The sequence below is a fragment of the Dendropsophus ebraccatus genome, chromosome 6 (genome assembly GCF_027789765.1).
Source record: "Dendropsophus ebraccatus isolate aDenEbr1 chromosome 6, aDenEbr1.pat, whole genome shotgun sequence".
NCBI lineage: Eukaryota > Metazoa > Chordata > Amphibia > Anura > Hylidae > Dendropsophus > Dendropsophus ebraccatus.
In genome coordinates, this window is record NC_091459.1 from 114,058,814 (window position 1) to 114,086,537 (window position 27,724).

Sequence of the window (27,724 nt, forward strand, 5' to 3'; positions counted from 1 at the left end):
GGGGGAAGACTAACTTGTTAGGAGGAAGTGGGAGGTCACATGGTTGCTCCTGGCCAGAACTAGTCGGCCATTGGAGGAACCATGGTTACAGGTCACGTGATCAACAGCCTTGCATACCACTGTACACTGTAATAATACACAGGAATACATGACAATACAATTGAAAATGCACATTACCAGAGAATACTAGGGGAAAACCAGCAGCAGTTGCAGTGCAAACACTTACCAGAACAGGCATTGACACAGCAAGAGAAATGGCCATAATAGGAGTAGTAGTCTGCATGTTCTGGGACACTGCACCCGGACAGTCAAAACTATTGTCTTTTGGAAACAAAGAAACAAAGAAACATAGCTTTGGGGTGCAGGGAGAATATAATTAGCAGCACTAGGTGGTGTCCTTTGTCAGGTATAGCAGCATTATAGGTGTTCAGGTCACGTCCGATTATCAAAGTCATATCCGAGTAGTGGTCACATCCGAGTAAAAAGGTCATATCCGGTAATGAAGGTCATATCAGGTAATATTTGTCACATCCAATGAATTTGTCACATCCTGGTTCTGAAAAAAGAATCATATAGATGTCATCACAGCAAAAATACTACATATTATGGCATTAATGTACAGTGCGCAGAGTCGGGGATCAGGGTGATGGATGGGAGGATAGGGAGCTGCTCCCTACTTATCAATGACTTCCATAAGCTCTTAGGAGTCTTCTGGAAATGAAGGTTTCTCATTGTATCAGGAAGAGCTCTATAAGGCTGTTCACACTAGATTTAGGAGCCTCCTTCTCTTCTTGCCATAGAATATACTGGGACCCTGAATGCCTATTTAAAGTCAATAGAGCCACTAGTGTCAGTCTGGATCCCCTATAAACAGAAGCCATAACGCTGGTGTGAACACAACATAGTTTCTATTTCATTGTGCCACCATTCTTTAACCTCTTAAAGGGGTCATCCAGGATTGGAAAAACATGAAACAGCACCATTGCTGTCCTCAGTTTGTGTGTGGTAGTGCAGCTAGGTTCCATTGAAGTGAATGAAGCTGAATTGTAATTCCTTTAACTCTACAGCCAATTTTAGTTTTTTTTGTGTTTTCCCCTCTTTATCTGAAAAGCTATAACTTCTTTTATTTTACCATGCACACAATCATAGGGCTTGTTTTTTAAGGACCAATTGTAATTTGTAATTGCCTAATATTGATGATGGGTGTGGAGTGCCCCCTTGTGGAATTGTCTTGTGGAAGGGTCTTGTGTACTTACCTCTTACTGTGGTGCGCAACGGCGGCAGCAGCGGCGGAAGATAGACAGGAAGCTGAAAAACAAAGATTTTATTTAGCTGAGAACAGACTCTATTATATATCCCAAATACAAATACCCAGGGTCCGGATCACAGCCATTTCTAGTAGAGGATTCTGGATTCTGCCCCCTAAGACTCCTCCTGGGAGAGAATCTATAAGAGCAGAATGATCTTATTCCTCAGGATGTGCCTTGTATTTACCTTGATCGGCCTGAGGTCTCCTCTTCCTCTTGGCTAGAGGGAAATAGAAGCAGTCAGTCACACATAAATCCTTCATTTACTCAATAAAAGAACAAGTAGAAAAGAATATAGGAAAAAACAGATTCTTATAGCCAGAGAACAATTGTAAGGCTCCGCAGCCCCCATGTAAGGTTTATACCAGGAGCCCCTAATACTTAAGTATCCTTACACTCAGGGCTATTATGAGACTCTATACTTATAGCCATCCTACTCCTTCCTCCTCCAGGTGATCAGCTGATCACTAATAATGATCAGAAGATGAAGGACAGGACGGAGAAGCTGTCACATGACGGCGGCTCCATTCTCTGCAGCAGGATATGTAAGGATACCAATGACATCTGTGATAAATTACTCAAATGTTTCTGGCCAATCATACGTACCGAAGTCTTGCCATCCTAAAAGAAGGAAAAAAAGAAAAGACAATTAGATCTATGAATTCCCCAATAATGAGAAATATCAGTAACAATTCTATGTGGACTCTGTACTTACTCCTTATTGAGGTCATCCTCGGTAGTGAAGACCCTGTCACTGTCAGATACAATAGAGAATAGAGATAAGAATACAAGAAGGAAGAGTATATAGAATATACAGGGCCCCTGACTGGTGACCCCCATTATATACCCCGCTAAAGTGGTCTCCCATCTCCTTCAGATACATATAGGTTCTTTTGATAATTGGGTCCCTCAAACCATATCCCCACCCCCCTTATATTGTCCCTGCATAGTGCTATATGCTGCACAGCTGGCGCCCCCCAGTGGCAGGTGTCTCTGTAGCCTCAAAACTGTGCAGCCCTACTCCCTGTCCCTCTACCTGTAGGCATACAGCGTCTCTGTGGTTGTCTTATGTATAGTGCCTGTATGTAATCCCCTTCATCTATCTCCCCACTTACAGTAATGCTTCCATGTCATAAAGTCTTCTCTTCTCTTTAATTTCTTCCGCCTTCTTCAGCATTTTCTTCTTCTCCTTCTTCAGTAATTTCTCTTTTTCCTCCTCCTCTCTCCTGTTTGAGACAAGAGAGAAAATCTCAGGCACAGCTATAGAACTATATTATTCCCTCATACTGTACGCTGTATGTCCAGTGTAGAGGAGTCCATTAGGGTACAATAACATATACCACATCTCTAGCAGATTTCAGCTGTTTTCTTTATATAGCGGCCATCCACAGTGGAAGATCAGCAGCACAAAATACAATATAAATGTGACTGCACCTTAAAGTGGTTTTCCAGGCAAAACTGACTGATATGCTTGAGGATAGGCTATCAATAGCTGATCGCTGGGGTCCTGACCCCCACCACCCCTGCCTAACAGCTATTAAGGAGACCCGCTGTGCTTGGATATAAGAAAAGTCTACAGAGTTGGAAGCCTGGGCTCCGTCCAATGTAGACTGCTTATGGCAGGTTATCACAGTTCAGCTCCCATTCACTCATCGGGGCAAATTCCTTAGTATCTGGACCCTCTCCACAGTTTAAAAAAACATTGTTATATGAACTTTTTGCCACTAGGGGGAGCTCACTGCATACTAAATTATTATTATGACCTCTACCAGCAGTGTGTACACTGAGCCCCCTAGTGGTAACTCCAAGCAATGTGAACTATAGAACAGTTCAGTGTAGGACAGCTGGTACCTATATAGATTACACTGAACTATAGTTCCACCTTCCTTGTTATGGCTGTCATGGGCTCTATAGTATTTGGGAGTCTTGAAATAAAATAGAAAGCGCCAATATTTACCTCATCTGTGAGAAAATAAACATCTGGAAATGGGAGAAAAAAAATATGTTAGTCTGGAGGTAAATAGGCCGAACTCCTGGGTCCCAATGTGATATTGTACCAAGGGCTGCACCCACATGTATAACGCTCAGGTATTGTTATCCCACCCCCCACAGGCCAAATGCACTACGTGTCATGTATAATGCTGGTTGAGTCCCCTGATTTGTCACTTACATCATACAGGGTATTGTAGAACGTCCCCATCTTCACAATGAAAAACAACTGGAAATGAGAAGAAGTATGGGTGAGAAGAGGCGGCAGCTTCAGGATTTCTACATTCTATGAGAAGGTAATGGTGGAGCCTCAGGCTCTGTGCACACACAGGATTTCTCACCAGAACCAGGAGAGATACCGGCAGAGAGGAAACTAGAATGGAAGGATCGGTATCTTTTTTTATAGTTTGGAGCCATTCTTGGGTTTGGTAAAAATACTGGCAATACTGTGTGTGCACAGAGCCTGAGGGAGCAGATGAGACCATAGAGAAGCATGGGGGGAAGTATGGGGCATTACATGGAGGGAATGACAGGTGGAAGAAGGAGAGGACAGGAGGCTGAGGGGCAGTATATACTCACACTCCAAACTCCTACTAGAATACTGAGGGAGATTCCAGCGCCAGCAGCTCCATATACTGGATGATGATGTCATAGAATTTCTGTAAACAGACAGGGGCGGGGCTACAAGGCGTCATAGCAACCAATCAGAGCTCAGCTTTCTTACATAAACAACTCTGGAAAATGTAAAGCTGCAATGTGATTGGTTGTCTGGGTAACAGGACCGGTATTGATGATAAGGAGTAATGTTATACAGTTTAGGTCTGTATGAAGACTGTATAGGCCGCATATAATAGTAACCAATAACAACCAATCACAGCTCAGCTTTCATATCTTAATAAGCTGTAGTAAAATGAGGGGGTCCAGGGGGGATTGGGCAAACTGCTAGGGTCCAGGTGGGGTCGGGCGTCGGACTGAGGTCTAGGGAGTGGGATCCTGCTCTGCCTAGTGCCAGGTGTTGGGCAGCCGGCCGGGCACACCACTGATGACGTTGGCAGACAAACCGTGGCTGTCTCTCAGGTACGGGGTGGGGCGTCTCTCCCTGCAGTCACCCGCTCAGCCTCCGCCTGTCATCGTATTTCCGGATGCTTTCCTGATCAGGAAAGCATCCGGAGTCCCTGCGGTCCTATAGACTTCTATGGTGGCGTCCGTGACGGGTTTCCAGAGAGGCACCCTTTAGGAAAAATCCTGAAGGGTGTCTGTTACTAATGTACCCATATGGGTCCGGAAATCCGTCCGGATTTTTTGATAAAAAATCTGGGCAGATTTTCCGTACATGTGAAGGGGGCCTCACACGTCCGTGTCAGGTTTTTACTACCAGGAAATCCTGATCAGGAGGCCTCAAAAGGCTTCAGGAAACCATCAGGATTTCCTGACAAAAATCAGTTTTTATGTTGAGGAAACCATCAGGAAACCATTACTAGTCTCTTTAGGATGGCCATCAGGAAAGCATCAGGGTTTTCCGAGCTCACAAGAGTTCTATGGGGGCATCTGTTCTGGAAATTCGGATGAAAATAGGTCAGTTTCTCTTTAAACTGTTTTTATTGTGCTTCGACAGCACGATCAGACATGTACAGATAAGAACGCAACTGTACAGTAAGTACCTGAAGAGAGTGTCTACAGTTGCTGTGTGAGAATACAATGGTAGAGCGCACGAGTAGTATGGAGCAAATACAATTATAAAACAGATAATCAATCAACGCCCCATCAGAGAAAGAGATGCAGCAGAATAGTACAAGGAAGCTGGACGAAGTGGGGTTGCCCTTGGGTCTCCTCCTGCTCCAAAGAATACCCAAAGGAATTAGAATCTTTGGCATGTCATCTCACAATGTAGTTTAGATTGGTGGGTCATTGGCAAGTTGCCTGGTGAGATACCATGTAGTGTCTTGGAAGGTGTGTTTGATTTTATCCTGGATTCGCAGGGGTAGTGTGGGAACAAAGGTTTCCCAGACTGTGAAGAATTTTTCAACCCTTCGTTCTTTGAGGATGGAGGCCTCCATCCAGTCCATTCTGAACAGAAACAATAATTTGTCCAAAAAAAGACGGCGAGAGGGAGGGAGTGGGGACTTCCACACCTGCAAGATAGCTTTTCGGGCTGCCGCAGCCAAAAAGTGCGGGAATCTTCTGGCTCCCCAGTCACATTTGTATTTAGCGGGGTCTGTCCAACCAAAAATCCCCCACAAGGCCTCACAGGGTACAAAGGTTACCAGGTGCGACTTTGCGAATCTTTCCACCACTCTTCAGAAGGATTGTATCACTGGACAATGCCAGAGACTGTGAGCTATGTCCGCTCCAGATTCTCCACATTTAAAGCAGGCATCAGATTGTAAGATACCCATTTTAAAACCCCTTGTGGGAGAAATATAAGTCCTGTGAAAGACCCGCAAAGTCATCTCCATGTAGCGAGCGGAAGGCAGGGTTTTTATTGAGTAGTTTAAAATGGAGAGCAGATCAGGGATATCTACCCCCAGATCAGTCTGGGTCCAACGGGCCAGTCCAGTGGACATGTTCCGATAGTCTAGAGAGGGAGCAAAGTAGCGATAGGATAGTGATATTTGATGTCTGGAGGAGGTGGAGAGGTGTAGTGCCTTGTAGAAAGTGGTGTCCCATTCCACGAGGGGTAGGGCTCGAATATATTTGGTGATGTAACTGGGGGCTTGCAGATAGGCAAAGAATGGAAATTGGAGTGCAGGGTAAGTTTCTTTTAGGGTTTGTAGGGCCAGTGGTTGCTTGGATTTCGTGTCAACGAAGTGTATGAGGAGGCGAAGGCCCCCTGTGTGCCAAGTGCGGAAGACACGGCTCGGGTGACCCTGTTGGAAGTCTGGATTACTTATTAGAGTAGCGAAGAGAGAGGAGTAGGGGTTAAGACCAGTAACCTTTCGGATTTTATTCCACGCTTTCCACGTGGAAACGAGGAGGGGGTTTTCCTTGACCCACGGAGGCAAAGAGCTATAGAGCGTGTGTAACAGGTTGGGCAGTGATAAGGAGGAAGCCATATGACAGTCCAAATTTGTGTCTGTGTGTACCTCAGTGCATTGGACCCAATCCCGTATAATACGGAATTGCGCTGCCAGGTTTAGTGAGCGTATGTCAGGGAAGTTGAGGCCACCATGCTGTTTGGATTGTTGAAGGATGCGAAAAGAGATTTTGGATTGTTTGTCACCCCAGATGAAGGATCTATAAAGGCAGTTTATTTTACGCTCGTCTTTGGGGCGTAGGTAGATCGGCAGTGACTGCAGTAGGTATAGAAGTTTAGGCACTTCCACCATTTTCAGAAGGCTAGCACAACCCATGAATGTTAAAGGGAAGCGTCTCCAGAGCGAGAGGGAGTGTTCTAGAGCCTGAATGTATTTGTCAATGTTTGCCGAGTATAGTTTAGTCGGTGATTTGGTGATGTCGATCCCCAGGTATTTTATTTGGGACTTGTTCCAACGAATAGGAATAGAGGTCGACCATAACGGGCGGCTTGGGCCCTTGAGTAATAATGCCTCACACTTAGTCAGGTTAAGGGTATAGCCTGAAAGAGCACCCCTAGCCTGAAGATCCTCAAGCACCGCAGGAAGTGAGAGTCTTGGAGAGGACAGTGCTAGTAAGAGGTCATCGGCAAAGGCCATGATTCTGAGATCGGAATCACCAATTTTAACACCGGTATATGTTGGGCAGTGTTCAACATGTCGCAGAAGGGGGTCAATTGAAATGTTAAAAAGGAGGGGGGAGAGGGGGCAACCTTAATTAAGGGGGGTGTTTTTTCCGTTAATGGTGAGGACAGTCGCCGCCTGACTATTGATGTGTTGTAAGAAAGAGAGAAAGATGTGCCCAAAGTTACGTTCAGAGAGGGTGGCATACAGAAACGGCCAGGCGACCTTATCAAAGGCCTTCTCTGCGTCCAAACTAAGTAGCATGGTAGGACGGTTATCGTTATTCATGGCATGAACCGTGACCGCCACCGCTCTCCGAACGTTCCTTATGAAGTGTCTATTTAAGAGGAAGCCTTGCTGGTTATGGGAAGGAAGAGAGGGGAGGAAAGATTGGAGACGGTTGGCTAAGATTTTTGTTAATATTTTGTAATCTTGGTTGAGAAGGGCTATCGGCCTATAAGACTCGGGTAAAGCAGGGTCCTTGTGGGGTTTGAGCAGTAAGATTGTTCGGGAATGAGCAAAGTCATTTAGTGGGGCGCCTTCTTTGTAGATGAGGTTAAGAAGACGAGTGAGATAAGGAGTGATTTCTGCAGTGAGTATTTTATAGTATTCCCCAGAGAAGCCATCGGGGCCTGGAGTCTTATTGTTGGAGAGCGAGTGTATAGTTTGTGTGACTTCCAGTTCCGAGATGTCTGCCTCCAGGAATGCTTTGTGTTCTGCCGATAAATTGGGGAGGTGAAGGGAGTCAAAGAAAGCGTGTATAGCTGTCTGATTTGAGGGTTCAGCTCTGTATAGATATTCGTAGTAGTCAAAGAGAATTTGTTCGATCTTGTCCTGGTCGCGTGTCAGCGTATGCGAAACGGGGTCGCGCAATGATAGGAACGTATGTCGCGAGTTGGGGGGGGGCGGGTCATTTTTGCTAGGAGGGGGCCGATTTTGTTCCCCCATCTGTAATACTTGTTTTGGATGGCCGTAACATGCCAACTAGCGAGTGCTTGTACAAATGTGTCTCTAAGTGATCTCGCTTCTTCTGATGTCTGCTTGGTTGCGGAGGAAGGATGACTAGAGTGTGCTAGCTGGGCATCTTTAAGGTCGGTATATAGTTGTTGAAACTGGGAGGAGTATTTGCTCCTCCGGTGACGAATGTAACTAATGATATGACCCCGCATCACTGCCTTGGAAGCCGCCCAGAGAAGTGGCGCGTCGTCTACATGTTCAACATTGTCGTCAATGTAGTTGGCCCAGGTAGATTTAAGATAAGCCTGAAAATCAGGAGAGGTTGCCAAATAATTTGGAAGTTTCCAGATTCTGGATTTTTGAAAAGCTGGGGCCAGCTCCATTGTCAGCGACACAGGGGCATGAACTGAAATGAGGATCGGATGGATGAGGGGATCTGATACCAGAGCAAAAAGGGAGGAGTGAAGTAAGATATGATCTATACGGGAAAATCTGTTGTGGACATGGGAATGGAATGTGTATTCTCTCGCTGAGGGATAATGCAGTCTCCATGGGTCACAGATGCTTAATTGTGTTAATAAGGTTAGTAGGGTCGGTGTGGGCGGGGTAGAATGATTACTCGGACCAGATTTGTCCAACGAGGACTGGAGAGGCGAGTTGAGGTCACCTGCCAGGATAAGTGGTCGGAGAGTTCTGGTAAGCAAAAAACTGAGTAGGGAAGAATAAAATGAATGGTTTGGGGTTGGGGGGGCATAAACATTGAGAAGGGTATAGGGCTTGTGCGCTATGTGGACATCTACACAAAGAAAATGACCCTCAGGGTCTGCATAGTGGTTGTCTATCATGTAGGGCAAATGTTTACTAAATAGAATGGCAACACCCCTTCGTTTTGTGGTAAAGGATGCCATGGGGCCCTAAGTGCAGGGTGGTCGTTAAGTTTCCAATGTGTCTCTTGCAGGAATGCGATGTCTGATTTTAAACGCTTGAGGTGGGTGAGAACTTTGGTGCGTTTGATAGGGGTGTTGAGTCCCGCTACATTCCAGGAAACAATATTAAAGTGAGTAGGAGTGTTGTATGCTTGGGTGTTTGGTGCAGAGTGAGTACTCATCCTATTCCGCAGGGAGTCAGACGCGGAGTTCGGATGAAAGCTTCAGGACACGGGCCTGTCCCATCCCAGCGAGTGGGAGGCTCCGCCGGATGGAAGGAGCACTGAATGTAGAAGGACCCACGGGCAGGGTCAGGGAAGGAACTATAGGGAAAGCACAAACAAACATCATGAACAAAAAGTCTAATCAGTAAGAAAAGAAAGGAGAGTAGACATAAACAGTCAACTATCATAATAAACAGCATAAAAATGAAAACACAGCATAATAACAGAATTCCAGGAGTCTTTGCTTAGAAGACTGCAAAATATGAGGGGTTCCCATGTTAGCCTCTAGGCGGCACATCTAGTCCGGCGGAATGTCAAAGTGCCTCGATGCCTGTTCAGGATCCTCGAAGAGGAGGGTTCTGTTGTCCACAGTGACACGAAGACGGGCCGGATATTGCAACTGAAAGTGATGATTGTGGTCTAACAGGAACTTGCATATTGGCGTGAAGGCTCTGCGCCGTTGTGTCACAGTTGCGGAGTAATCTTGAAAAATAAGAATAGTATGGCCTTGTACGTTGAGGGGGGGGTGCTTTTTGTAAGCTCTAAGGATGGTCTCCTTGACTTGAAAGTGGAAGAATCGAGCTATGACCTGCCGGGGACGAGCAGGGCGATCTCTTCTCTCAGGACCAATCCGATGAATGCGTTCAGTCATTAGGGATGGAAGCTCCAATGATAGCTCCAGTGCAGCAGGTATAGCTGTGCAAATGAAGTTGGTGAGGTCATCCCCTTTGATCGATTCTGGGATTCCTAGGAATCTAAGATTGTTCCTCCTACTCCTATTCTCAAGATCGTCCAGCTTGTTCTGCAGAGACTTAATGGTGTCCGCTTGTGAGCGGGTTTGATCCTGAACAGTGGATAAGGACGCCTCATTGTCCAGTATTCTGGTTTCCAGGTCATTTACCTTTTGTGTGTTGGAGCTAATTTGAGCCAATGCATTCGTAATGGAGGTGTGGAGGAGATCTAGTTTTTTGTCTAGTAAAGGCTTAATTAGTCTGGAGACCTCTTGGGCTACCGATGCAGCCTGCACCCCTGCCTCGTCGGCTTCCTCTCGGGTGGCACGAGATGACGGCATGGCTTCGTCAAGTGAGTCTTCAGTGTCTGTGGCCCACGTTGACAGTGGCTGGGTGTTTTTAGTTTTGGCTTTGTTGGCACCCTTGGCAGGAGACGGTGGTGGGTGGTCATTCAGTTTAGAGCTTCTCAGTGTTTTGTGCATACCCCCAGTGGAAGTGGTGACAAATTTGTCCATGACATGAGCAAGAAGAGGGGTGAACCCCAGTGGAGGAAGACGGGACTCCTGGATGTCACTATGCCGCGTCTACATCAGTGGAGCGTCACTTTTTGGGCTTGTGGAAAGCGACCATCTTTTGGCAATAGGCTAGTGTGATAACAACAATAGTGCAAGCCGCAGTAATGAACAGTTCTCAGAGGGCCAGGGTTGTGTAGCAGCCAGCTGTGAGGATGTCAGGAAAGAAGATGTGTAGGTTCGCTAGGTAATTTGCTGCCCTCTAGTGACGAATCAAGAGAACAGCTGCAGTGATGATTTGCAAACAGTGCACTTGAGATTGAAAAGAGAACACTGCTATCCCCTGATGGTGGAACAGGAAAACACACAGCTAGGAAGAGAGTGCTGGATTTAAGTTTGCAAATAGTAACCAAGAGACTCATTATTTTTGTGGGAATTTTTTGGGCAGTTGGGGGGGCTGCTTTTAATTATTTTCATGTCTGTGGTGGGTCTGTATCTTGCTGTTGCGTAGCTGTTGCATTTTTCTGTGTTTTTGTGTGTTTGCAATTTCAGCCATGGCAACGTGCTCCTGCCTAGTGTGAACAGTGTTCTAGGAGAGCTGACCAATTTTTTCCTTTTTTTTTTTTTCTGTGTTCCTGGATTTAAGTAGGCAGAGTATCGATCCAAGGGCAAATCCCCTGCTGTTATTCCCCACTGCTGTATGTGAGCCCAGGAAGAGAGTTTATTGTGCAGCCCAGAGGGTGAAATAGCAAGAGCTGAACACTGTGTCTTGGATTATGGGGCTGCACAGAGTCACTGGTGTGGAGTTGAGCGGCACCTCGTGGCCACAATGGCCGTATTACTTAAAATGTCCTCTGTGGCGGCAGGGCCAGTATTGAGGTCCCCAGGGAGTGAAGATGGTAGGCGTCTGGGGAAAAAGCAGTCTCTCTCCCCTGAGAATCCCAAGCCAGAGACAAGTGGCCGGGAATATGGTGACTGTCTCTCACACTGTGCCTCCTCTGATGGTGGGGTGGGGTGTCTTCAGGGGCACAAGTTAGGACCGGAATGCAGGAGGGAAGTAGGAGCGGGTATCCCTTGTAGGGGCTTGTGTGCTGGGGTTCACCGCAATGTGGCCAGGGGCGCGGCGTCGGTACCTGTTGGTTGATGAAGATGGCGCCGGTTCACTTCCCTGTGCTCCCTGCGGCGATGATGCAGCGTCCAGGGGAGTCAGAGAGAGCTCGAACGTAGGGGGATAGAGAGAGAGGGAGGTCTCCCCTGCAGGTGTGTTCGTGTGGGGCCGCACAGCCGAGCGGTAAGGGGCCAGATAACTATGCCTGCAGGTCAGGCAAGATGGCGCCCGCGTGTGCAGCTGTCTCTCCCTTAGTTCGGAGCCCTTGCTTCGGGCTGAACTCCGGTGCTGAGACTGCAGTCTCTGGCAGCTGTTAACGCCCCTGGGAGCCTCTGGGTGTCTGGAACGTGAGGCTATACGGCCGAGGTGAGCCTGGGGCGCGGAGCTGCGATCATAGGACAGTTTCTATACTTTCCTGACCTATTTTCCTCAATGGGCACCTCTCAGGAAAACTCCTGAAGGGTGTCAGTGTTCAATGCAATCCTATGGGTCAGAAAATCCTGAGGGGTTCCACAATCTCAAACCATACTGTAAGGCCCCATTCACACTTCAGGTTTTTCTTATCAGGATTTCCTGACCCACAGGCTTGCATTGAACACTGACACCCTCCAGGATTTTTCCTAAAGGGTGTCCGTTCAGGAAAATAGGTCAGGGAATTATAGAACCTGTCCTATTTTCATCAGGATTTCCTGAACAGATGCCCCCATAGTAGTCTATGGGAGCCCAGGAAATTCTAAAGACACAACTGATGGTTTCCTGAACATAAAAACTGATTACTGTTAGGAAATCCTGATGGTTTCCCAAGGTCTCCTGATCAGGATTTCCTGACAGTAATAAAAATGGGGCCTAAGAAAAATAAAAAAGTCCACAGTGTAACACTTCCATCCTTTACTGTCTGTTTACACACTGCAGTCCGACATATAAGAAATCCATATAATAGCGGTTTGTTGCATGTATTACATACATAACTGCAAAATCCATATGTCGTGTGAATAGAGCATCGCCCTGTATATACATGTGCTTCTCGTCACTCCAAGCTTAACATAGCACATTAATAGGATCTCACTGGCCTGACTCAAATCCAATTGTACAAAATGAGAATGAAGAGACCGTTCCACAAAGAGAAGGGAATGCGGCTTCACCCCTTTGCATCCTCCTTTTATTAAAGCAAAAACAGAAGAATCGCATGTCTTGCCATCCAGGTTTTCAGCACTGTAAATAGGCAGCCATCTTCTCTAAAGAAAAACTAGGGACATTGCTACTATGGGGGCAGGATTTACAGGAGGTGGAGCTATAGGAAATGCATATAAGTTACAGTTCTCTTCATGCACCAGGAGGTCCAGGCTGAACAAAGCCATACCAAATGGATATTCTGTGGATTGTTGCCGATGTCAGGGGGGGTCATATGGAAAAATAGAGGATTGCTGCTGATGTCCAGGAGGAGGGACTGAGATGTTGGAAAAGGCCAGAGGGGACTGCATGGAAGATCGCTGCTTCTCAGGTCCCTCTGGTGCTGGGGGATCGCTGCTGCTCAGGTCTGGGGGGTGGCGTTGTCTTAGGCAGTGCTGGTACCCATACCTCCCAACTTTGAGTGCAAAGAGGGACATAAACACACCCTAACCAAAGAGAAAACCACGCCGCTAACCACACCCTCTAACCACGCTCCCTCTACCGGAAGTACAGGCCGGTCACTAGAGTGTGAATCCCCAGGACATCCCCAGAGAGCACTCATCAGCCAGGGGCCAGGTCGACACTCCCCCCAGCCCCCCAGGCGTACTGTGCTTTCAAATCTTAGGACAGTACGCCTATGGGGCAAGGGGCAGTGCGGTGGGGAGCGGGACACACGAGGGCCGTCGGAACATTACCCCTTAATTGGGACAGTCCCGCCGGATCCAAGACAGATGGGAAGTATGCTGGTACCTGGGATTGCTGCTGAGGTCCGGCACTGGCTCTATGTAGAGTACCTATGGCAGCTTCTATGGGGTCTTAGCAGCTCAGAGTCATGGGCCAAGTACTTATCTAAGATGCCAGGGCCACCTCATCTATGACTTCCTGATATCTTCTCTTAGAGATGCACCCATCTACTTTAACCTAGTTTTTCTACTCTATGTTAACGTGCATTTATACTAGGATTATTCTGTTGTTTAACAATTTGTGCGACTCTGATGACATTAAAGCGTTACGATCTTTTAAATTTTATATATATATATATATATATATATATGTATATTTTATACATATATGGCAAAACTTTTGATCAGTCAGGGTCTGGGTGCTCAGACCTCATCCCATCTCTGAGCTTTTCTTTGTCCATAGACTATACAATCCTTTATCTGCAGCAAGAAACAGCCCAACAATTTTCCCCCTCCCATTCTAGCGACTGGCAGGTGTCATTGAACCCTGACCAATCACAACTTTTCTGCAACATTTAAAGTGAACCTGCTATCTTAAAAAGCTTTTCACAAATCAGATGTGTCAAAAGTTGTGATTGGTTTGAGTCTAAGCATTGAACACCCCACTGTCCATCTAAGAGTTCAAGAGAGTCCCACTGACTAGCATCTTGGGTATCTATACCTTCTATGTAAGAATGTCTCTGCTTGGGCAGGCAGATTCTGTTGGAATCATGGGTAATAATGACACTGCATCACAAATTGCCCTATTACAGGGTATTTAATTCAGAACAAGTCCAAGGATGAGGAGATATGGTACAACGGAAGACAAAAAATACACGTAACTGTAAGAGCATCGCACGACTGCTACATTCACTTACATTCTTATAGAAGATACATTGAGTTTCACCCAATAATAAAAAGTTGACATTCTGGTTCTATGCTGGGCACAGATAAGGAGATTATTCACAAAACAGACTGACAATGCAGTATATAGTTGGCCTGTCCATGAGGAAACATCTCCAGATGTGGCATTTGGATCTTTTTTTTTTTTTTTTTTTTTTTGGGGGGGGGGGGGAGACACCTTCTACCTGAACCAGCCGACCCCAACCAATAGATCAGATACATCAAAGATCACAGCCAGTTGGACACAGCAGCCTTGCTATGTTGGCTACTTGCTTTTTGAGGTGTCCAAAAACATAAAACATAAAGTGCCATGTAATATAAAAAATATGCAAAAAAAAAAACATTTAAGTAAAATAAAAAAAAACTTTACAGCTTTAAAACAGGACAAAAAGTCAAGAAGTGGTTAAAGGGTATTTCACTCAAACATAACTTTTGATATGTTGCTGCCCATGGTGAGTCTAACAATTCATTGCATACTTGATATTATCTAGTTATATATATTATCCTAATATTATATATTATCCTTCCCCCAGTTCTGAGATGCTGCTTTATGCTCAATACACAAAATCTGTGTATGAGTCTCTCTCTCCATCTCCCCCCTCCATTCTGAGATGGCTGATGTAAACAAATCCCTGACTGGTTTTAACTGCAACATTGTATCTTCTTTATTGTGTTTGAAGGGTTATTCTGGGGTCAATTTGCTAACCCTGCCAGCATTACAAAGAAGCTACAATGCTGTAGATAAAGCCAATCAGGGATTTGTTTACATCATCCATTTCAGGAGGGAGGGAGACAGAGAGAAAGACTCACACACAGATTTTTGTGTCTTCAGCAGAAAGCAGCAGCTGAGAACTGGGGGAAAGGAGACTGAATAGATAATAAAGGAAATATGAAAGGAAATGTTAGTCTCACCATTGACAGCAACATATGAAAAAAGTTATGTTTGAACGGAATACTCCTTTAAGATTATCATCACAGAATGACTGAATAATCTGTGCTCCTGTACCCAGCATTACAATCAATGTGGTATTCTCAGTCCCAGGAGGGGGCTGTTATGATCAAACCTCTGCAACCGAGTGACCCTTATGAGACCAACAGAGGATACAAAGTCAGTCTTTTAGACCTTCAAAGACTTGCTGTCTGAAATAAAAGGACAAAAACCCCTTACCCCTATGTAAATTATTATTAGGCTTTTACTACATGGAGATTTTAGCAGCCACAGGGGTTGTGCAACTAAAAATCATGGCATTGCCCTGCAATGATCACGCAAAGACAAAGCCAATACCTGACAGCTGCAAGAAGTGTATGGGTCCATTCACACACTGGGATCACAGCAATTTTTGATCACATAACCTCCACCATGACCAAAGTGGGTATGTAGCCCCAGTCTTACACGAAGGAGAGGTAGATGAGATACTGCAAGGGAGTATTAAAGGGGTTTTTCTGTGGTCTACAAAGCTTGCTGGCACTCCACTTCCAGGTCCATGCTGCCCATTAGTTTCCTCCGCAGGGAACGTACCAAGTTGCGACCCTGGCAGCATTGTGTAGCCATTGTCCATCACGCACCGTCAAGAAGTGTCAGCACAGACGTTGAAGAGTGAAGAAAGGTTTAGCTTTTTAGATCCCTGGAAAATGCCTTTTAACCCTAGGATGACAAGATACCAACCCCCATAAACTAGATGGATCTAAACGGCAGTAATGTAGAGACCAATAATAGTGATGATGCAAAACAATGAAGTCCACGGCGGTCTTTAATAAGCTACAGTAAGAGGGGTAATCAGCTCTCTGTAAGACGATGCCTTGTTCTCTCCTCCCAGCAATAAGATGGTCACTTTTGTCTGACTTGTAGGGGCCCCAGCAGTTGGCTAAAATCTACCAAACCATAAGTGTTCAGTTGCCTTGCAGCGGCACTGGTGCCCTTTGGCATCAATGGTTGTGCCAGGTCTTCCAGGGAGAGAGACAGTGGTAATAGCTGTTCTTAAGTCAGGGCCACAAAGGGATTCTATACTGGACAGCCCCTTTAAGAAATGTCAGTCATATTAAACTTTCAACTATTTTGGCATATTGCAAGATTTTATCGACTACTTTGTTCCTGAGGTTTACTATGACTTAAAGCAGCAATTGTGTGGATTAACTCATATACAACAATGCACATGCCGTCTCATATTGCCATCATAGCAGACAAAAGCATGCACAGCAGGAGATGGCATGGATTAACCAACTGCTAGACATCTCCGCGCCATGTATCTTTCAGCACAGAAAAATCTAATATGACAGCTTTTACTCCACCTGGTGAGTGGACACTTGTGGGTCTGCAGTAGCCTCCTATATACATTAGATCGCTAAGATACACCAACAGGAATCTAGTGTGTATGCTTAAAGGGGTTATCCAGTACTACAAGAACATGGCCACCTACTTTCAGCGACAACACGGCTCGTCTCCTGTTCAGGTGCGGTTTGCAATTAAACTCTGTTGACTTAAATGGAAGTGAGCAGTAATTATTACTATTATTTTAGTAAACTAGCACCAATTTGCTAAATAGTTGCTCGTTTACTGGACTGGATAATCGGGCAGTAAGGGCAGGTAAGGGGAAAGGTAGGGTGTCACGTGTTTGGGCAATCGTCAGCCTATTACACGTAGCGAAGTGTGGTCAGTGTCCAACGATTTTAGGTCCAAAACCATACCAACGATCAGCTGATGATTGTTTCATCGACTGATCGTTGACAAGGAGCGATAATTGGCCAGATGGGCTTGATTCAGCCGATTATCGCTCCGCCCTTAGAAAAACATGTCCACTTTCTTCCAGAGGCAGCCCGATTCTTGTCTCCAATTTGGGTGTTGGTTTCGCAATTCAGTTCCATTAAAGTGAATGGATCTCAATTGCAAACGACACCTGAACTGAAGACAAGTGTTGTTTTGTCTCAAAGTACAAAGTAGCCATGTTTTTTTCTAATGTTGGATAGCCTCTTTAACTTGCAGATGTGCTCCACCTAAACCCATTCATATAAAAATGACTTCCTAAGACAGATTAGGTTGTTAGGGAGATAGTGAATGACAACCCCACAGAAATGTCTAGTTGTTAGGCAGTGTATACCGTCAGCACAAAAGAATGAAATGAACATGGCAGCGGTCACTTCATGACTGTACTCACTTCAGCCTATGTTAATATGATTTTTTCAGAATACATTTAGGTGGTAAAACTCTATACCACAGGACACATGGACATCAATTATAAAAGTTCATACTCAGCACTCACCATCATGCTTCACAAATTTTTATTATAGAAAAAAAGTCCATCACAAAAATATGTAACGGCAACAGGACGTTTCGGCGTCCTGTGGCCATTATATATTTTTGTGATGGACTTTTTTTTTTCTAAAATAAAAATTTGTGACGCATGATGGTGAGTGCTGAGTATGAACTTTCATAATACTGCTGGATTTTTTTCTTACTGAGAGCACCACCCTAGACACAGAAGTGGCGTCTAAAAAACTTTTTTCTACATGGACATCAATGCACATAACTGTCAGCACTTACAGATTATTATATATAACACTGCCTCAACCCACGTAATAGCAGCCTCCACTTTATACATTCGACTGTAACAGGCCATTCCTGCAAGTATCTAATATGCCGCACATACACTATAGATACGATCAGTGCAGGAACATGCACTAACAAATATACATTCCTCATGCATGTCGACCAGTACTTCAATATCTAGCAATAAATACTGCAAATACTGACACGCGCCAGTACAATCACATCAGCAACACAATTCACTATGATATTAAAGAAATCTCTCTCCTGCGTCCTCATCATCTGTAATACATGTCCGCGGACAGTCGATTATTTCCATCAGAATTTCCGCTAACACCATGGACCTGATGTTGTTGAATACAGAGTGAACCTTACACCGACGTCCAGGGCTTCTAGAGTCCTAGAGATGTAAGACGTGTATTGCACAATATACTGGGATGCTATCCCGACAGCACCGGAGGTAAATAAGGAGTCGTTTCAAGATTGGAAATAGGTATTTACAGGATACTGTGGAATGTGGGTGGTGGAGCTCCAAGCCCAATGCATATAGAAAGCTGGAAAGCAGCATGGCTCAGTGTGGACAGTGCGCATTATGTGATGCTGTTAGGGAGAACCGCTGGACTGATGTTATCGGAGCTGCGTGGAGATGGCGGCGAGCACCTGGCATCTCTGATGAACAGTTCCTGATTGGCAGAAAATGTCAAAGGGATGAAGCCTTCATTATCAGCTGTCAGAGTGATCCAACAAGAGGAGCCTGAATGGGAGACAGAACAAGGTTAGCTTTCTGCACGGTGCCTACTGTTTCATCATACAGCCTTTCTGAGATATAGCAAGAAAAACTGGAAGCAGAAGAGCGTATTTAAAGGGGTTATCCAGGATTAGAAAAAGCACAGCTATTTTATTGCAAACACAGCACCACCCCTGTCCTCAGGTTGTGTGTGGTATTACAGTTCAGCTCCATTCACTTCAATGGAACTGAACTGCAAACACACACCCAAACTGAGGACAGGAGAGGTGCAGTTTCTGAAAGAAAGCAGCCATGTTTTTTCCCCCAAGTTTGGTTAACCCCTTTAATTCTATGGAAGTGTTTGGTGGTGCATGGAGATTAATAAGGCTGGGTTCACACTGCGTTTTTGCAATCCGTTTTTTGCAAAAAACGGATGAAAAAAACTGATGCATTTGTGTGCATCAGTTTTGATCCGTTTTTCTATTGACTTTCATTGTTAAAAAAACGGACGTAGTGTCAGCTACGTTTTTGTGTCTGTCAAAAAAAACAGATCCGTTTTTTTTTGCAATGGAAGTCAATGGAAAAACGGATCAAAACGGATGCACACACATGCATCAGTTTTTTGAAAAAAAAAACGGATTGCAAAAACACAGTGTGAACCCAGCCTAACAGGGGCTCCCTACCAGTAACTCACCCAGTTGCATTTCCACCAGTGACAGACAGAAGAGCTCTTGAATGGTGCCCAGACGCAGCTTGTTGTCACACAGCAATACAGACTTTCTGACCTGCGAACTGTCAAAGTGATTCCTCTGTAGATATAAAGACATAGGAGTAAGAGACTATGGGTATTTGTGCAACAGTGTAAAGCAAAAAACAAGCTAAAACCAGCTGCACATCTCATTTCAAAGTGTAACTCCAGTGTTAATCTCCCTCTCATTCTGCAAAGTTCAGTGTGGAGAGATGATGCACACCCTGGCTGGTCAGGTCAATAAGTAAACTGTAGGATACCCGGTGTGCTTATCCAATTCATAAGACTTATGCATGGAACTTGCTAAACGCGTGTGCACTGTCTCTTCATGTCAAACTTTGCAGAACAGGCAGGAGACAAAAACACTCTTGGTATGCTTTACTTACTACTAGAACCCTTAGGGTCCTATTAGACAGCGATTTTTCGTTTCCACCAATTGCAAACAAGGGCTTTTGAGAATGACCTAAAATCATTAGCCATAATACACGGAATGATAGTCGTTAACTACAATTGCAATTATAACTGTAACTATGATCATTCATGTACTCTAGTATACGAACGAGTGTAATAACCAATGATCAATGTTTACATACATCGAAAGATTTGCGAACGATTAACAATGATTTTATGGTAAGCTCAAAAAAATGCCATCAACGACATATGAAGGAAAATTTGTTAGTCATTTGATAGTTACCTGCATACACACCGAACGGTTATCTCTTAAATTAGAACGATTTAACGATTTTTCGCACAATCTTTTCATGTAATACGGCCCTTACACATTGTGGTACCAACCTGCAGTCGCTGCGTATGTCACTTGATTACAGCAGTGGCAAATCCAAGTCCCACTGACAATTAGCAGTACTTTCTACACCTACTAGCGCTAGGAAGGTACTGCTAATTGTGAGCATCACCTGGTCTTGCCAAAGCTAAAAGGGAATATGTCACTAGGTTTATGCTGCCTTAAATGAAGGCAGCATAAACTAGTGATAGAAATGCTGAACAAACCAGTGTATTTCTTGTATTATTTTGTTCAGCCGTTCTCCTAATATGCAGGAAAATAAAATTTTTGCCACACCCCTCCCCCTGCCCTCCAGCTGCTGATTAACAGCTGACTGCCTATACACAGCATGCATAGAAAACTGCCAATCAGCAGTTGGTGGGCGGAGTTTTCTGCTTCTCCTGAATATTCAGGACTACTGAGTAAACAGACATAAGAGAGGACTACTTATTGTCCATGTTATTCAGGAGGATATCTCTGGATCAGCTGCACAGAACAATGTAAGTGATACATCATTCTGTTCAAGTTATCTGTCACTGGTTTATGCTACCCTGCGATAGGACAGCATAAACCGACCGACAGAGTCTCTTTAAAGTGGCTAGGTCAACTGACAGCTGCAATCAAAAGACATATACGACTGCAGGTTGGTACTGCCACGTGTAGTACCACAATAATGAACTGGTAAGGTGTACTGGTAACGTAAGGCTTTAACTGTAACTACATTATAGTGTTAAAAGTTTAACTACCAACTGGACAGAAGGTCTCTAAAACATTAGTAATACCAGTGAAGTACCTGGCATATGATGGTAACATATGGAGCATCTCTAGAGGATGGGTAGGACAGATAAGACTTCCTTCCGTTTTGCGCCAGGTCTGTTAGATCCGATAGGCGTTGTTGTAGATTGGACATGTTGCAGCAAAGCCGCTCCAGATTGCGGGACACATGCAGTATATCATGGTCAGCCACTGAGGTAGTGTTCTTAGTCAGGTTATTACATGCTTGGGATTGCAGTTTTGGAGAAGTAGGTCGGCTGGAAGGTTTCCGCTGTGAATCTAAACCCAATAGCACAGACCTATTTTTCGGCTCGGCGTCCAGATTGTGCAAGGTCATTGTAGTCTTTTTCTCTTCAAAGTCACTGGCGCTGGATGCTGGGCTTTGATCGCAGTTGTAACTTCGAATCTCTTCTATAAGTTGCTTTTTAGTTGAAGAGTGACGTCCTGAAGAGGTTCCTGGGATCAATAGTTCCCTACAAGTAGGAGACTGCTCATCTTTGTACAGAAAGTCCCCATACTTCTTCCTTCCATGTAATATGGCTGAAGAGTCAAAGCTGGAGTGTGCACTCGGAATATCGGAGTCTTCGTCAAACATAACTTCTTTCACCATCAAACGGATGATATATTTATCGGAGCTGGAAGAAGGAAGAAATGCTGGGTCACATGTCTTCTGCCTTCCAACCAATACTAACAACATCTTATCCGTCAGGAAGTATAAGCCTTTAGGCCGCTCATTCTTCTCCAGCTGGATTTGCTGGATGTTGGGCATGTTTGTGGAAGTCAATGAATAAACTAGAACATGGCTACATGTGTTTGAGGCGACAGCAACAATATGGGCGCCAGGGTCAAAGGCCAAGATGTCTGGGACTAGAATCCCGGGAATGCTGACTTTCCGTGTGGAAGTTACTTTCTTCTCGAAATTCACAAGGATCAAATGAGAGGAGTCCTGTCCGCTTCCTGTTATGTAGTCCTTGTGTTTAAGGTTAAGGAGTGGACTAAGATCAGATTTGGAGTGGTTGATCAAAATGTGCGTTAGGTCCACAGTCCCTGGTGAAGTAATTGGCGAATCTGTGGATAGCGAAGTCCCAGAATCGGTGGATTTTCGACCCACATCTAGAGAGAACTCCTCATCCATAAGCAGCAAAGCTGGTTGAGCAGATAGTGCTGATTCGGAAGCTGCTGGCACGTCAAATGGGATGCCGGAATTTAATGCACATAACCTGTCAAGGGGAAGCTCTGTAGCCACAGCCACCTGAGAGTCAACTGTTGATTCTATAGCACAAATGTACCCGCCGACGTCAAATATAGGACAAAAACTGCAAGGGTTTAGCATTTTGTGCTTTGCATCCCAAATATACGAGTACAGAGCGCTACTGATGGCGACAACCAAACGGCTTCCATCTTTAGTCCAGCAAGCACAATGGACAACCCCTGTGCTTTTAATGTCGGCCTTAACACTGGCATTGTCTGAACGAACTGAATACAGGACAGACACATCCCGTTTGGTTAGAATAACCAAGATGTCTTTGCTTGGATGCCATACACAGCCCTGCGGGAGAACAGGCAAGGGGTCTCCGACTTCACACGTCTGAGAAACAACCAGCTTGTTCTTCTCTGAATTATTGTAATACAGCTGCCAGACGGTGACATGTTTTTTGTGCTGAACGGCCAGAAGAGCAGGTATGTCGTGGGCATGGGCCGGACCCCAGTAAAGGCCGTGAACATGTTCAAATTGGCCGATCACTACAGAGTTGCCAAACTTGGGGTCTTCATTATGGAGGTGCAATGCTGTTAAAATCACTTGCTTGCCGTCTGTCCACGCCAAGCCGTGTACAGAATGTATGGCTTGGTACAGGGCATTGAGGCCGCTTCTCAGAAGTTTACCCTTTCCTAACTCCATGGCTTTTCAAGCAGAACATCTGTGGATAGAAAGGAGAATGGACAATTATTAGGCTGAAAGCCAATGTACCATCAGGTACATCGCTTTTTATTTTTACTACATAAGCCGTTCGTCACCGCCACATGGATCCGGGTGGCCCGGTCCTTTTTTTTAAAAAAATGCCGCCCTGTTCCCTTGCACCAGCCTGACTATGCACTTGACACGGCTCTATTTGAGTCAAGCCTGGCTGCAACACAGTGGGAAGGAGATATGGTCACACTGTGGGGCGATAGGCCAACCTTCAGTGCATAGAGCCGAGCCGGTGCACGGGAAAAGAACGGCGCAGAGTATGGGAACCAGGCAGCATTTTAAAAAAATGGACCGCACCACTGGGATCCCCACGCCGATCAGCTAATGTAAAAATAAAAAGCAATGTACCTAATGGTACATTCACTTCAAAAACACTAATATAGTCAAAGAGCGGTGCTGGGGGTGCATACAGTCCCTGATGTCTAATATTCATTTATGCATTGTGAGGCCTCAGTGACACCGTAACTTCTAAAAACTCAGAAAAGTTATCATATAGTGGACCAAGCGGTATAATAAGGAGGGGTATAACTTGTTAGAGTTTGTTAAAGTTTTCTGCCACTTTTTTTTTTTACTTAACAATTGCAGCTATAATATGCTCAATCAGGCTGTAGAGTGTGGGAACCACTGCCTAAGGCCTTGTTTACACTTTAAGATCATAGAAGGCATAGCTGAAACCACTGCATGACCGATCCCACCAGAGCCTAAGGAATCCTACAGATTTACAACAGGAACCATAGCTTTCCACCGTGGGTTTCTTCCTTATGATGAAAATACTAATGCTCCATAAGGAACGGAGACCTAGAGATCTGTGCACCTCCTTCATGTACCCTCAGTTAGCTCTGCTGTATGTTGACGGCTAACCCTGGAAGGTCTGGCTGATCTCCAGACTCCGGCCTGAGTGTTGTGGATTTTGCTTAGGTCTCCTGGTCGCAAACATTGTACTATCACTACTGTAACTCACACCCTGGAACGCCTGAAATGCATCGGATAAATGCTCCAGTGCTGCAGCTTTGGCTTAGCTTTCTGATTTAACTCTGAAGTGCTAATCTTTGTGTTCTCTATCCAACCCCGTATTGCAAGATTGTTCTGTTATTCTGTGTATTAAACCTTTATTTCTGCACCATTATAATGGTTTATTCTCCATCCACCCTGAGTAGTCTGGCTATGAAAAGGCACAGGCCTGGACATGAAGACACTACTATAAGACTGCAGTCAGATAGTCCATCACCCTATTACCATCACAGCACCAGCAGAGGTGGACTACTAATACCTGGCTGCCATGTAAATGATGTTCTACTCACCTATCAGAAGTAAATGCCGGGACCAGGGCTGGTGTTATGGAACGCTGTTGTCTGCCGGCTTCTGTAGAGAGAGATGCAGCTCAGCTATCAGGGCAGCCGATAAGTCTGTTTGCATTATCACTCAACAAGGAGGATGCACTAAGCTCTTTAAGCCATCTGAGGATTTTCCTCTAAGGGGAGGGGGTGTGATGAGGACAATACAGGCTGAGCAAGACCCTACTGAACACACGTACCCAGAGGAGAGAGGAAGAATTACAGGAAATAGTACTGGTAGCCTTCCTGTATTCTTTGCAGCTGTCTCATTACAGTGTCGCGAAGATTCAAGGTTCCCTGCTCCCGCCATCATATTAATACATGGACGGGGACAGAGTCCACTACACCCGCTTACCCGTTCACAGTTTGCGTGTTAGGCTCCATTCACATAGAGTAAAACTGGCAGAATTCCACCAGCCTCTGTGACATACTGGTAGTCTATGGGAGGCTTGCGCACCTTCTCCTCCTCTCAGATACGTCCATTCTTCAGCGCAGAGAGAGGAGGAGCCAACATTGCAATACTATTTATTGCACAGTTGTGTACTATTACACCCTTCCTGTAATGGAATCATATTTAAGTTACAGTATTTTCCGGCATTTAAGGTGACTGGGCGTATAAGATATTCAGGGGTTCACCTTATACACCGGAAGATGTTAACCCCTGCCTGACCGCAGCCCTGCTGCAGTCAGGAAGGGGTTAACTGCAGCTCAATAAATATAATTTAAAAAAAAAACAACATTTAACTCACCTAGGGCCTGTTCCCGGCATCGGTGCGTCTCCCTTACCGCTCCTGGCTCAGGCAGTGTGACGTACATTACCTGCGCAAGAGACCGCCGAACCTCTCCCAGGCAGCCAAGCGCCTCATCGGAGAAGCTCGGAGACGCTCGGCTGCCGGGAGAGCTTGGGGAGAATGACAGAGGCGCTGGAAGTTCCCGAAGCCTCTCTCATTCTCCCCAAGCTCTCCCGGCAGCCGAGCGTCTCCTAGCCTCTCCGATGAGGCGCTTGGCTGCCCGCGAGAGGTTCGGCGATCTCCGTCTGCGGCGCAGGTAGTGTACGTCACACTGCCTGAGCCGGGAACGGTACGGGAGGCACGCCGATGCCGGGAACAGGCCCTAGGTGAGTTAAAAGGTTTTTTTTTTATAGTGGTCACCCCATACAGTGGGGATGGGGCGACCATACCCGACTTCTAAGAAAAAGGTTAAAAAGTCATCTTATACAAAATACGGTAGGCTAGGAGGATAAGGTCACCATGACCACTGAATATAATACTGCATTGTGTGGCAAAGGTGGAGTACCCGAAGACCGAAGAGATCAACTGACAGCAGAATCTAGAGGGTTAAATTTAAAGTGAATTTATCACTAGGTATATCGCTTTGTGTTTTTTACATGAACAAACTGGAACGGGGATGCCGATGCCGCAGTCCCATTTTTTAAACTGCAGATGATTCCTGCGCACAGCATCAGTCTATACCAGAGCACCAGCCCGGAATGAGGCACTGGAGGCGGCCCTGCCGGACTCCAGGGTGACCATCTCCACTCCTCTCTGTGACACGGCTCCATTGATTCTAATGGAGCTGCGTCACAGAGGGGAGGGGGTTTCGTCACACTGGGGGCCATCGGGCCCACCTCAAGTGTATAATACCGGGCTGGGGCTCAGGAATAGACTGGTAGCATGTGTGGGAACTGGACGGCGGTACAAATAAAATGACCACGGCACTGTGACAGGTCTGTTCATGTAAAGAACACAAAGCAATGTACTCAGTGATACATTCACTTTAAATGGCCAAGTTCAGAGTTATCTCTGATATCAGCCTCTGTGGACAACCAATGCTCCATCTATATGGACTGGACCCCATGAATGGATAGTCCTTGATTTACATGTAAGTTGTGGAGCTTTAAGGGGGTTAAAACTCTGTAGAAATGAGGAATATTTACAATTAATGTTGTCTTGTGACCTCATACATTACTGCTTACAGGGGTCTATGACCCACAGTCTGTATTATATACACAGTAACATCATGTGACCAGTTTCTGCAGTGACATCACTATTCACCATCTATTTATATGGAGCATTGAACGACTAGAGGTTAGATACGACCCCAACCATGGCAGCAGATGGGTAAGCTGCAGCCTCTGTGGCACCACAGGTCTGTGCACAGCATTAGAGGTCATGGTGGGTGCAGAAAACACGTGCTCGTGTATATCGGTAAATACGGCAGCTATGAGACCACCCAACAAATACAGGCCCCCCGCCTCACCTGCTATCCGTACACCTCCACCGTCCGTACAACTGCTTCCCGGGCGGTGACGTCACCAGGCCCTCACAGGTTTCTGATTGGCTGATTGGACTGCCACCCACTCATCTTCCGTACAGAGGCGTCCTCTACCCTGCTTCCTAGCAACGGGTGACGTTTTCACTCAACTTTATTGCGACCAATTGGGATGTGAACAAACGTTTGCAGAATTCTAAGGAAAGGAGGGAAGCGGCGCGCGTGGTAGAGAACATTGTCATGGAGACAATACTGTACCGAAAATAATCTCAGAAAACCGATCTCGGGCAAGTCCCGGTAAACCCCGCCTCCAGGCTTAGGCTTATCATATGACCTGGTATAGCCCAATCACATCAGAGTCCCAGCAGCCGGGATACTAGAATATGTTACATGTATACATTTTTGTATAGAAGCAGCCATAGACCTGACCTGTTTTTTTAACAGCATTTAGAGAGATGCTTTACAGCAAGCACCATGCTTTGTTATTTTTGGGTAGAAAAGCCGTTCTATGAACGTATCACCTATTGTCTCCTCAGTCTACTGGTGTCACGTGTGGCTGCAATGCTGTACAGATCACTTTCCAGCAGTATCCTCCTTATCATCACAGACAAAACTAGAAGTCTCACCTTAGTGTTAAAGGAGAAGTCTGGCCAGACTATTTTTTTAGGAAGTGCTGGGCAGGATAAGAGAAATAACAGTATGCTGTTTGCTAAAAGAATGGGTCTGGACAGAATTATTTAAACCTAGTGGTGAGAATAAAGCCATCAGGATTCCAGGATTATTTTACAATATAGATAGTAAAGTGGAAAATTTGAAAAAAACATAATAGAAAATTCTCTAAAAAAAGATGCATTAAAAATCTATTTCAGTAGTAGGTGTGTTTCTGATAACACTCATTAACATATATTTATCAGTTTATGTAAAATTAATATACTGTATGTGTTTTTAAGCGAAAAACATATAAGGGGTCCCGTCTTAACAAACAGAAACAGATCTCCTTTATCTTCCCAGCAGCAAAACAAGCCGGTGCACGTGAGGAAATAGTCCACCTAGACTTTTGGTGGTTTGGTGCAGATTAAACTACCTTATGGTGAACGAGAAGCTCGCCAGTCTAATAAGGACCACCTAATAAGCTTAAAGGGTTCTTAATGAATGCGGACACCTTGGCGGACCCACATCTCTACTTTTCATTTCGCAGTAATAAGGCAAGGAAACACGTAATCTTTTCCCACACGCACAGAACACGGACGTGGAATGCCTGTAACGGACTTCTCCCCCCCCCCCCCCCCCCCCGCCCGGGCAGCATCTGTGAGAAGATGCTGGGAGCGGGGGAAC

At 45.4% G+C, this 27,724-nt stretch overlaps 1 protein-coding gene and 2 long non-coding RNA genes across 3 annotated transcripts; all 3 read right to left on the reverse strand.

Moving 5' to 3' along the window:
- Positions 1-371: 371 nt before the first annotated feature.
- LOC138795017 (uncharacterized) lies at positions 372-1,528 on the reverse strand. The gene is made up of 3 exons (XR_011363550.1): positions 1,495-1,528; positions 1,257-1,308; positions 372-556 (listed from the first exon to the last, which is right to left on the reverse strand). It is a non-coding gene; the product is annotated as an uncharacterized lncRNA (long non-coding RNA).
- Positions 1,529-2,021: 493 nt separating this feature from the next.
- On the reverse strand, positions 2,022-3,525 carry LOC138795018 (uncharacterized). The gene is made up of 4 exons (XR_011363551.1): positions 3,478-3,525; positions 3,265-3,287; positions 2,423-2,533; positions 2,022-2,061 (listed from the first exon to the last, which is right to left on the reverse strand). It is a non-coding gene; the product is annotated as an uncharacterized lncRNA (long non-coding RNA).
- Positions 3,526-17,637: 14,112 nt separating this feature from the next.
- Positions 17,638-26,549, reverse strand: LOC138795019 (WD repeat and coiled-coil-containing protein-like). The gene is made up of 5 exons (XM_069973968.1): positions 26,378-26,549; positions 24,086-24,146; positions 20,835-22,734; positions 19,207-19,321; positions 17,638-18,539 (listed from the first exon to the last, which is right to left on the reverse strand). Exons 3-5 carry the CDS (start codon positions 22,713-22,715, stop codon positions 18,376-18,378), a joined length of 2,160 nt encoding a protein of 719 aa, XP_069830069.1. The 5' UTR covers positions 22,716-22,734; positions 24,086-24,146; positions 26,378-26,549; the 3' UTR covers positions 17,638-18,375.
- Between the last annotated feature and the right edge of the window lie 1,175 nt (positions 26,550-27,724).

Excerpts from the sequence above, each read along its gene's own strand:
- LOC138795019 (XM_069973968.1), bottom strand. The coding sequence starts at position 22,715 with ATGGAGTTAGGAAAGGGTAAACTTCTGAGAAGCGGCCTCAATGCCCTG. Across the intron at positions 19,322-20,834 it reads ATGTTACCATCATATGCCAG|AGGAATCACTTTGACAGTTC; the intron begins GTACTTCACTGG and ends TTATATCTACAG. Across the intron at positions 18,540-19,206 it reads ACTGGTGGAAATGCAACTGG|GCTCCTCTTGTTGGATCACT; the intron begins GTGAGTTACTGG and ends TCTCCCATTCAG.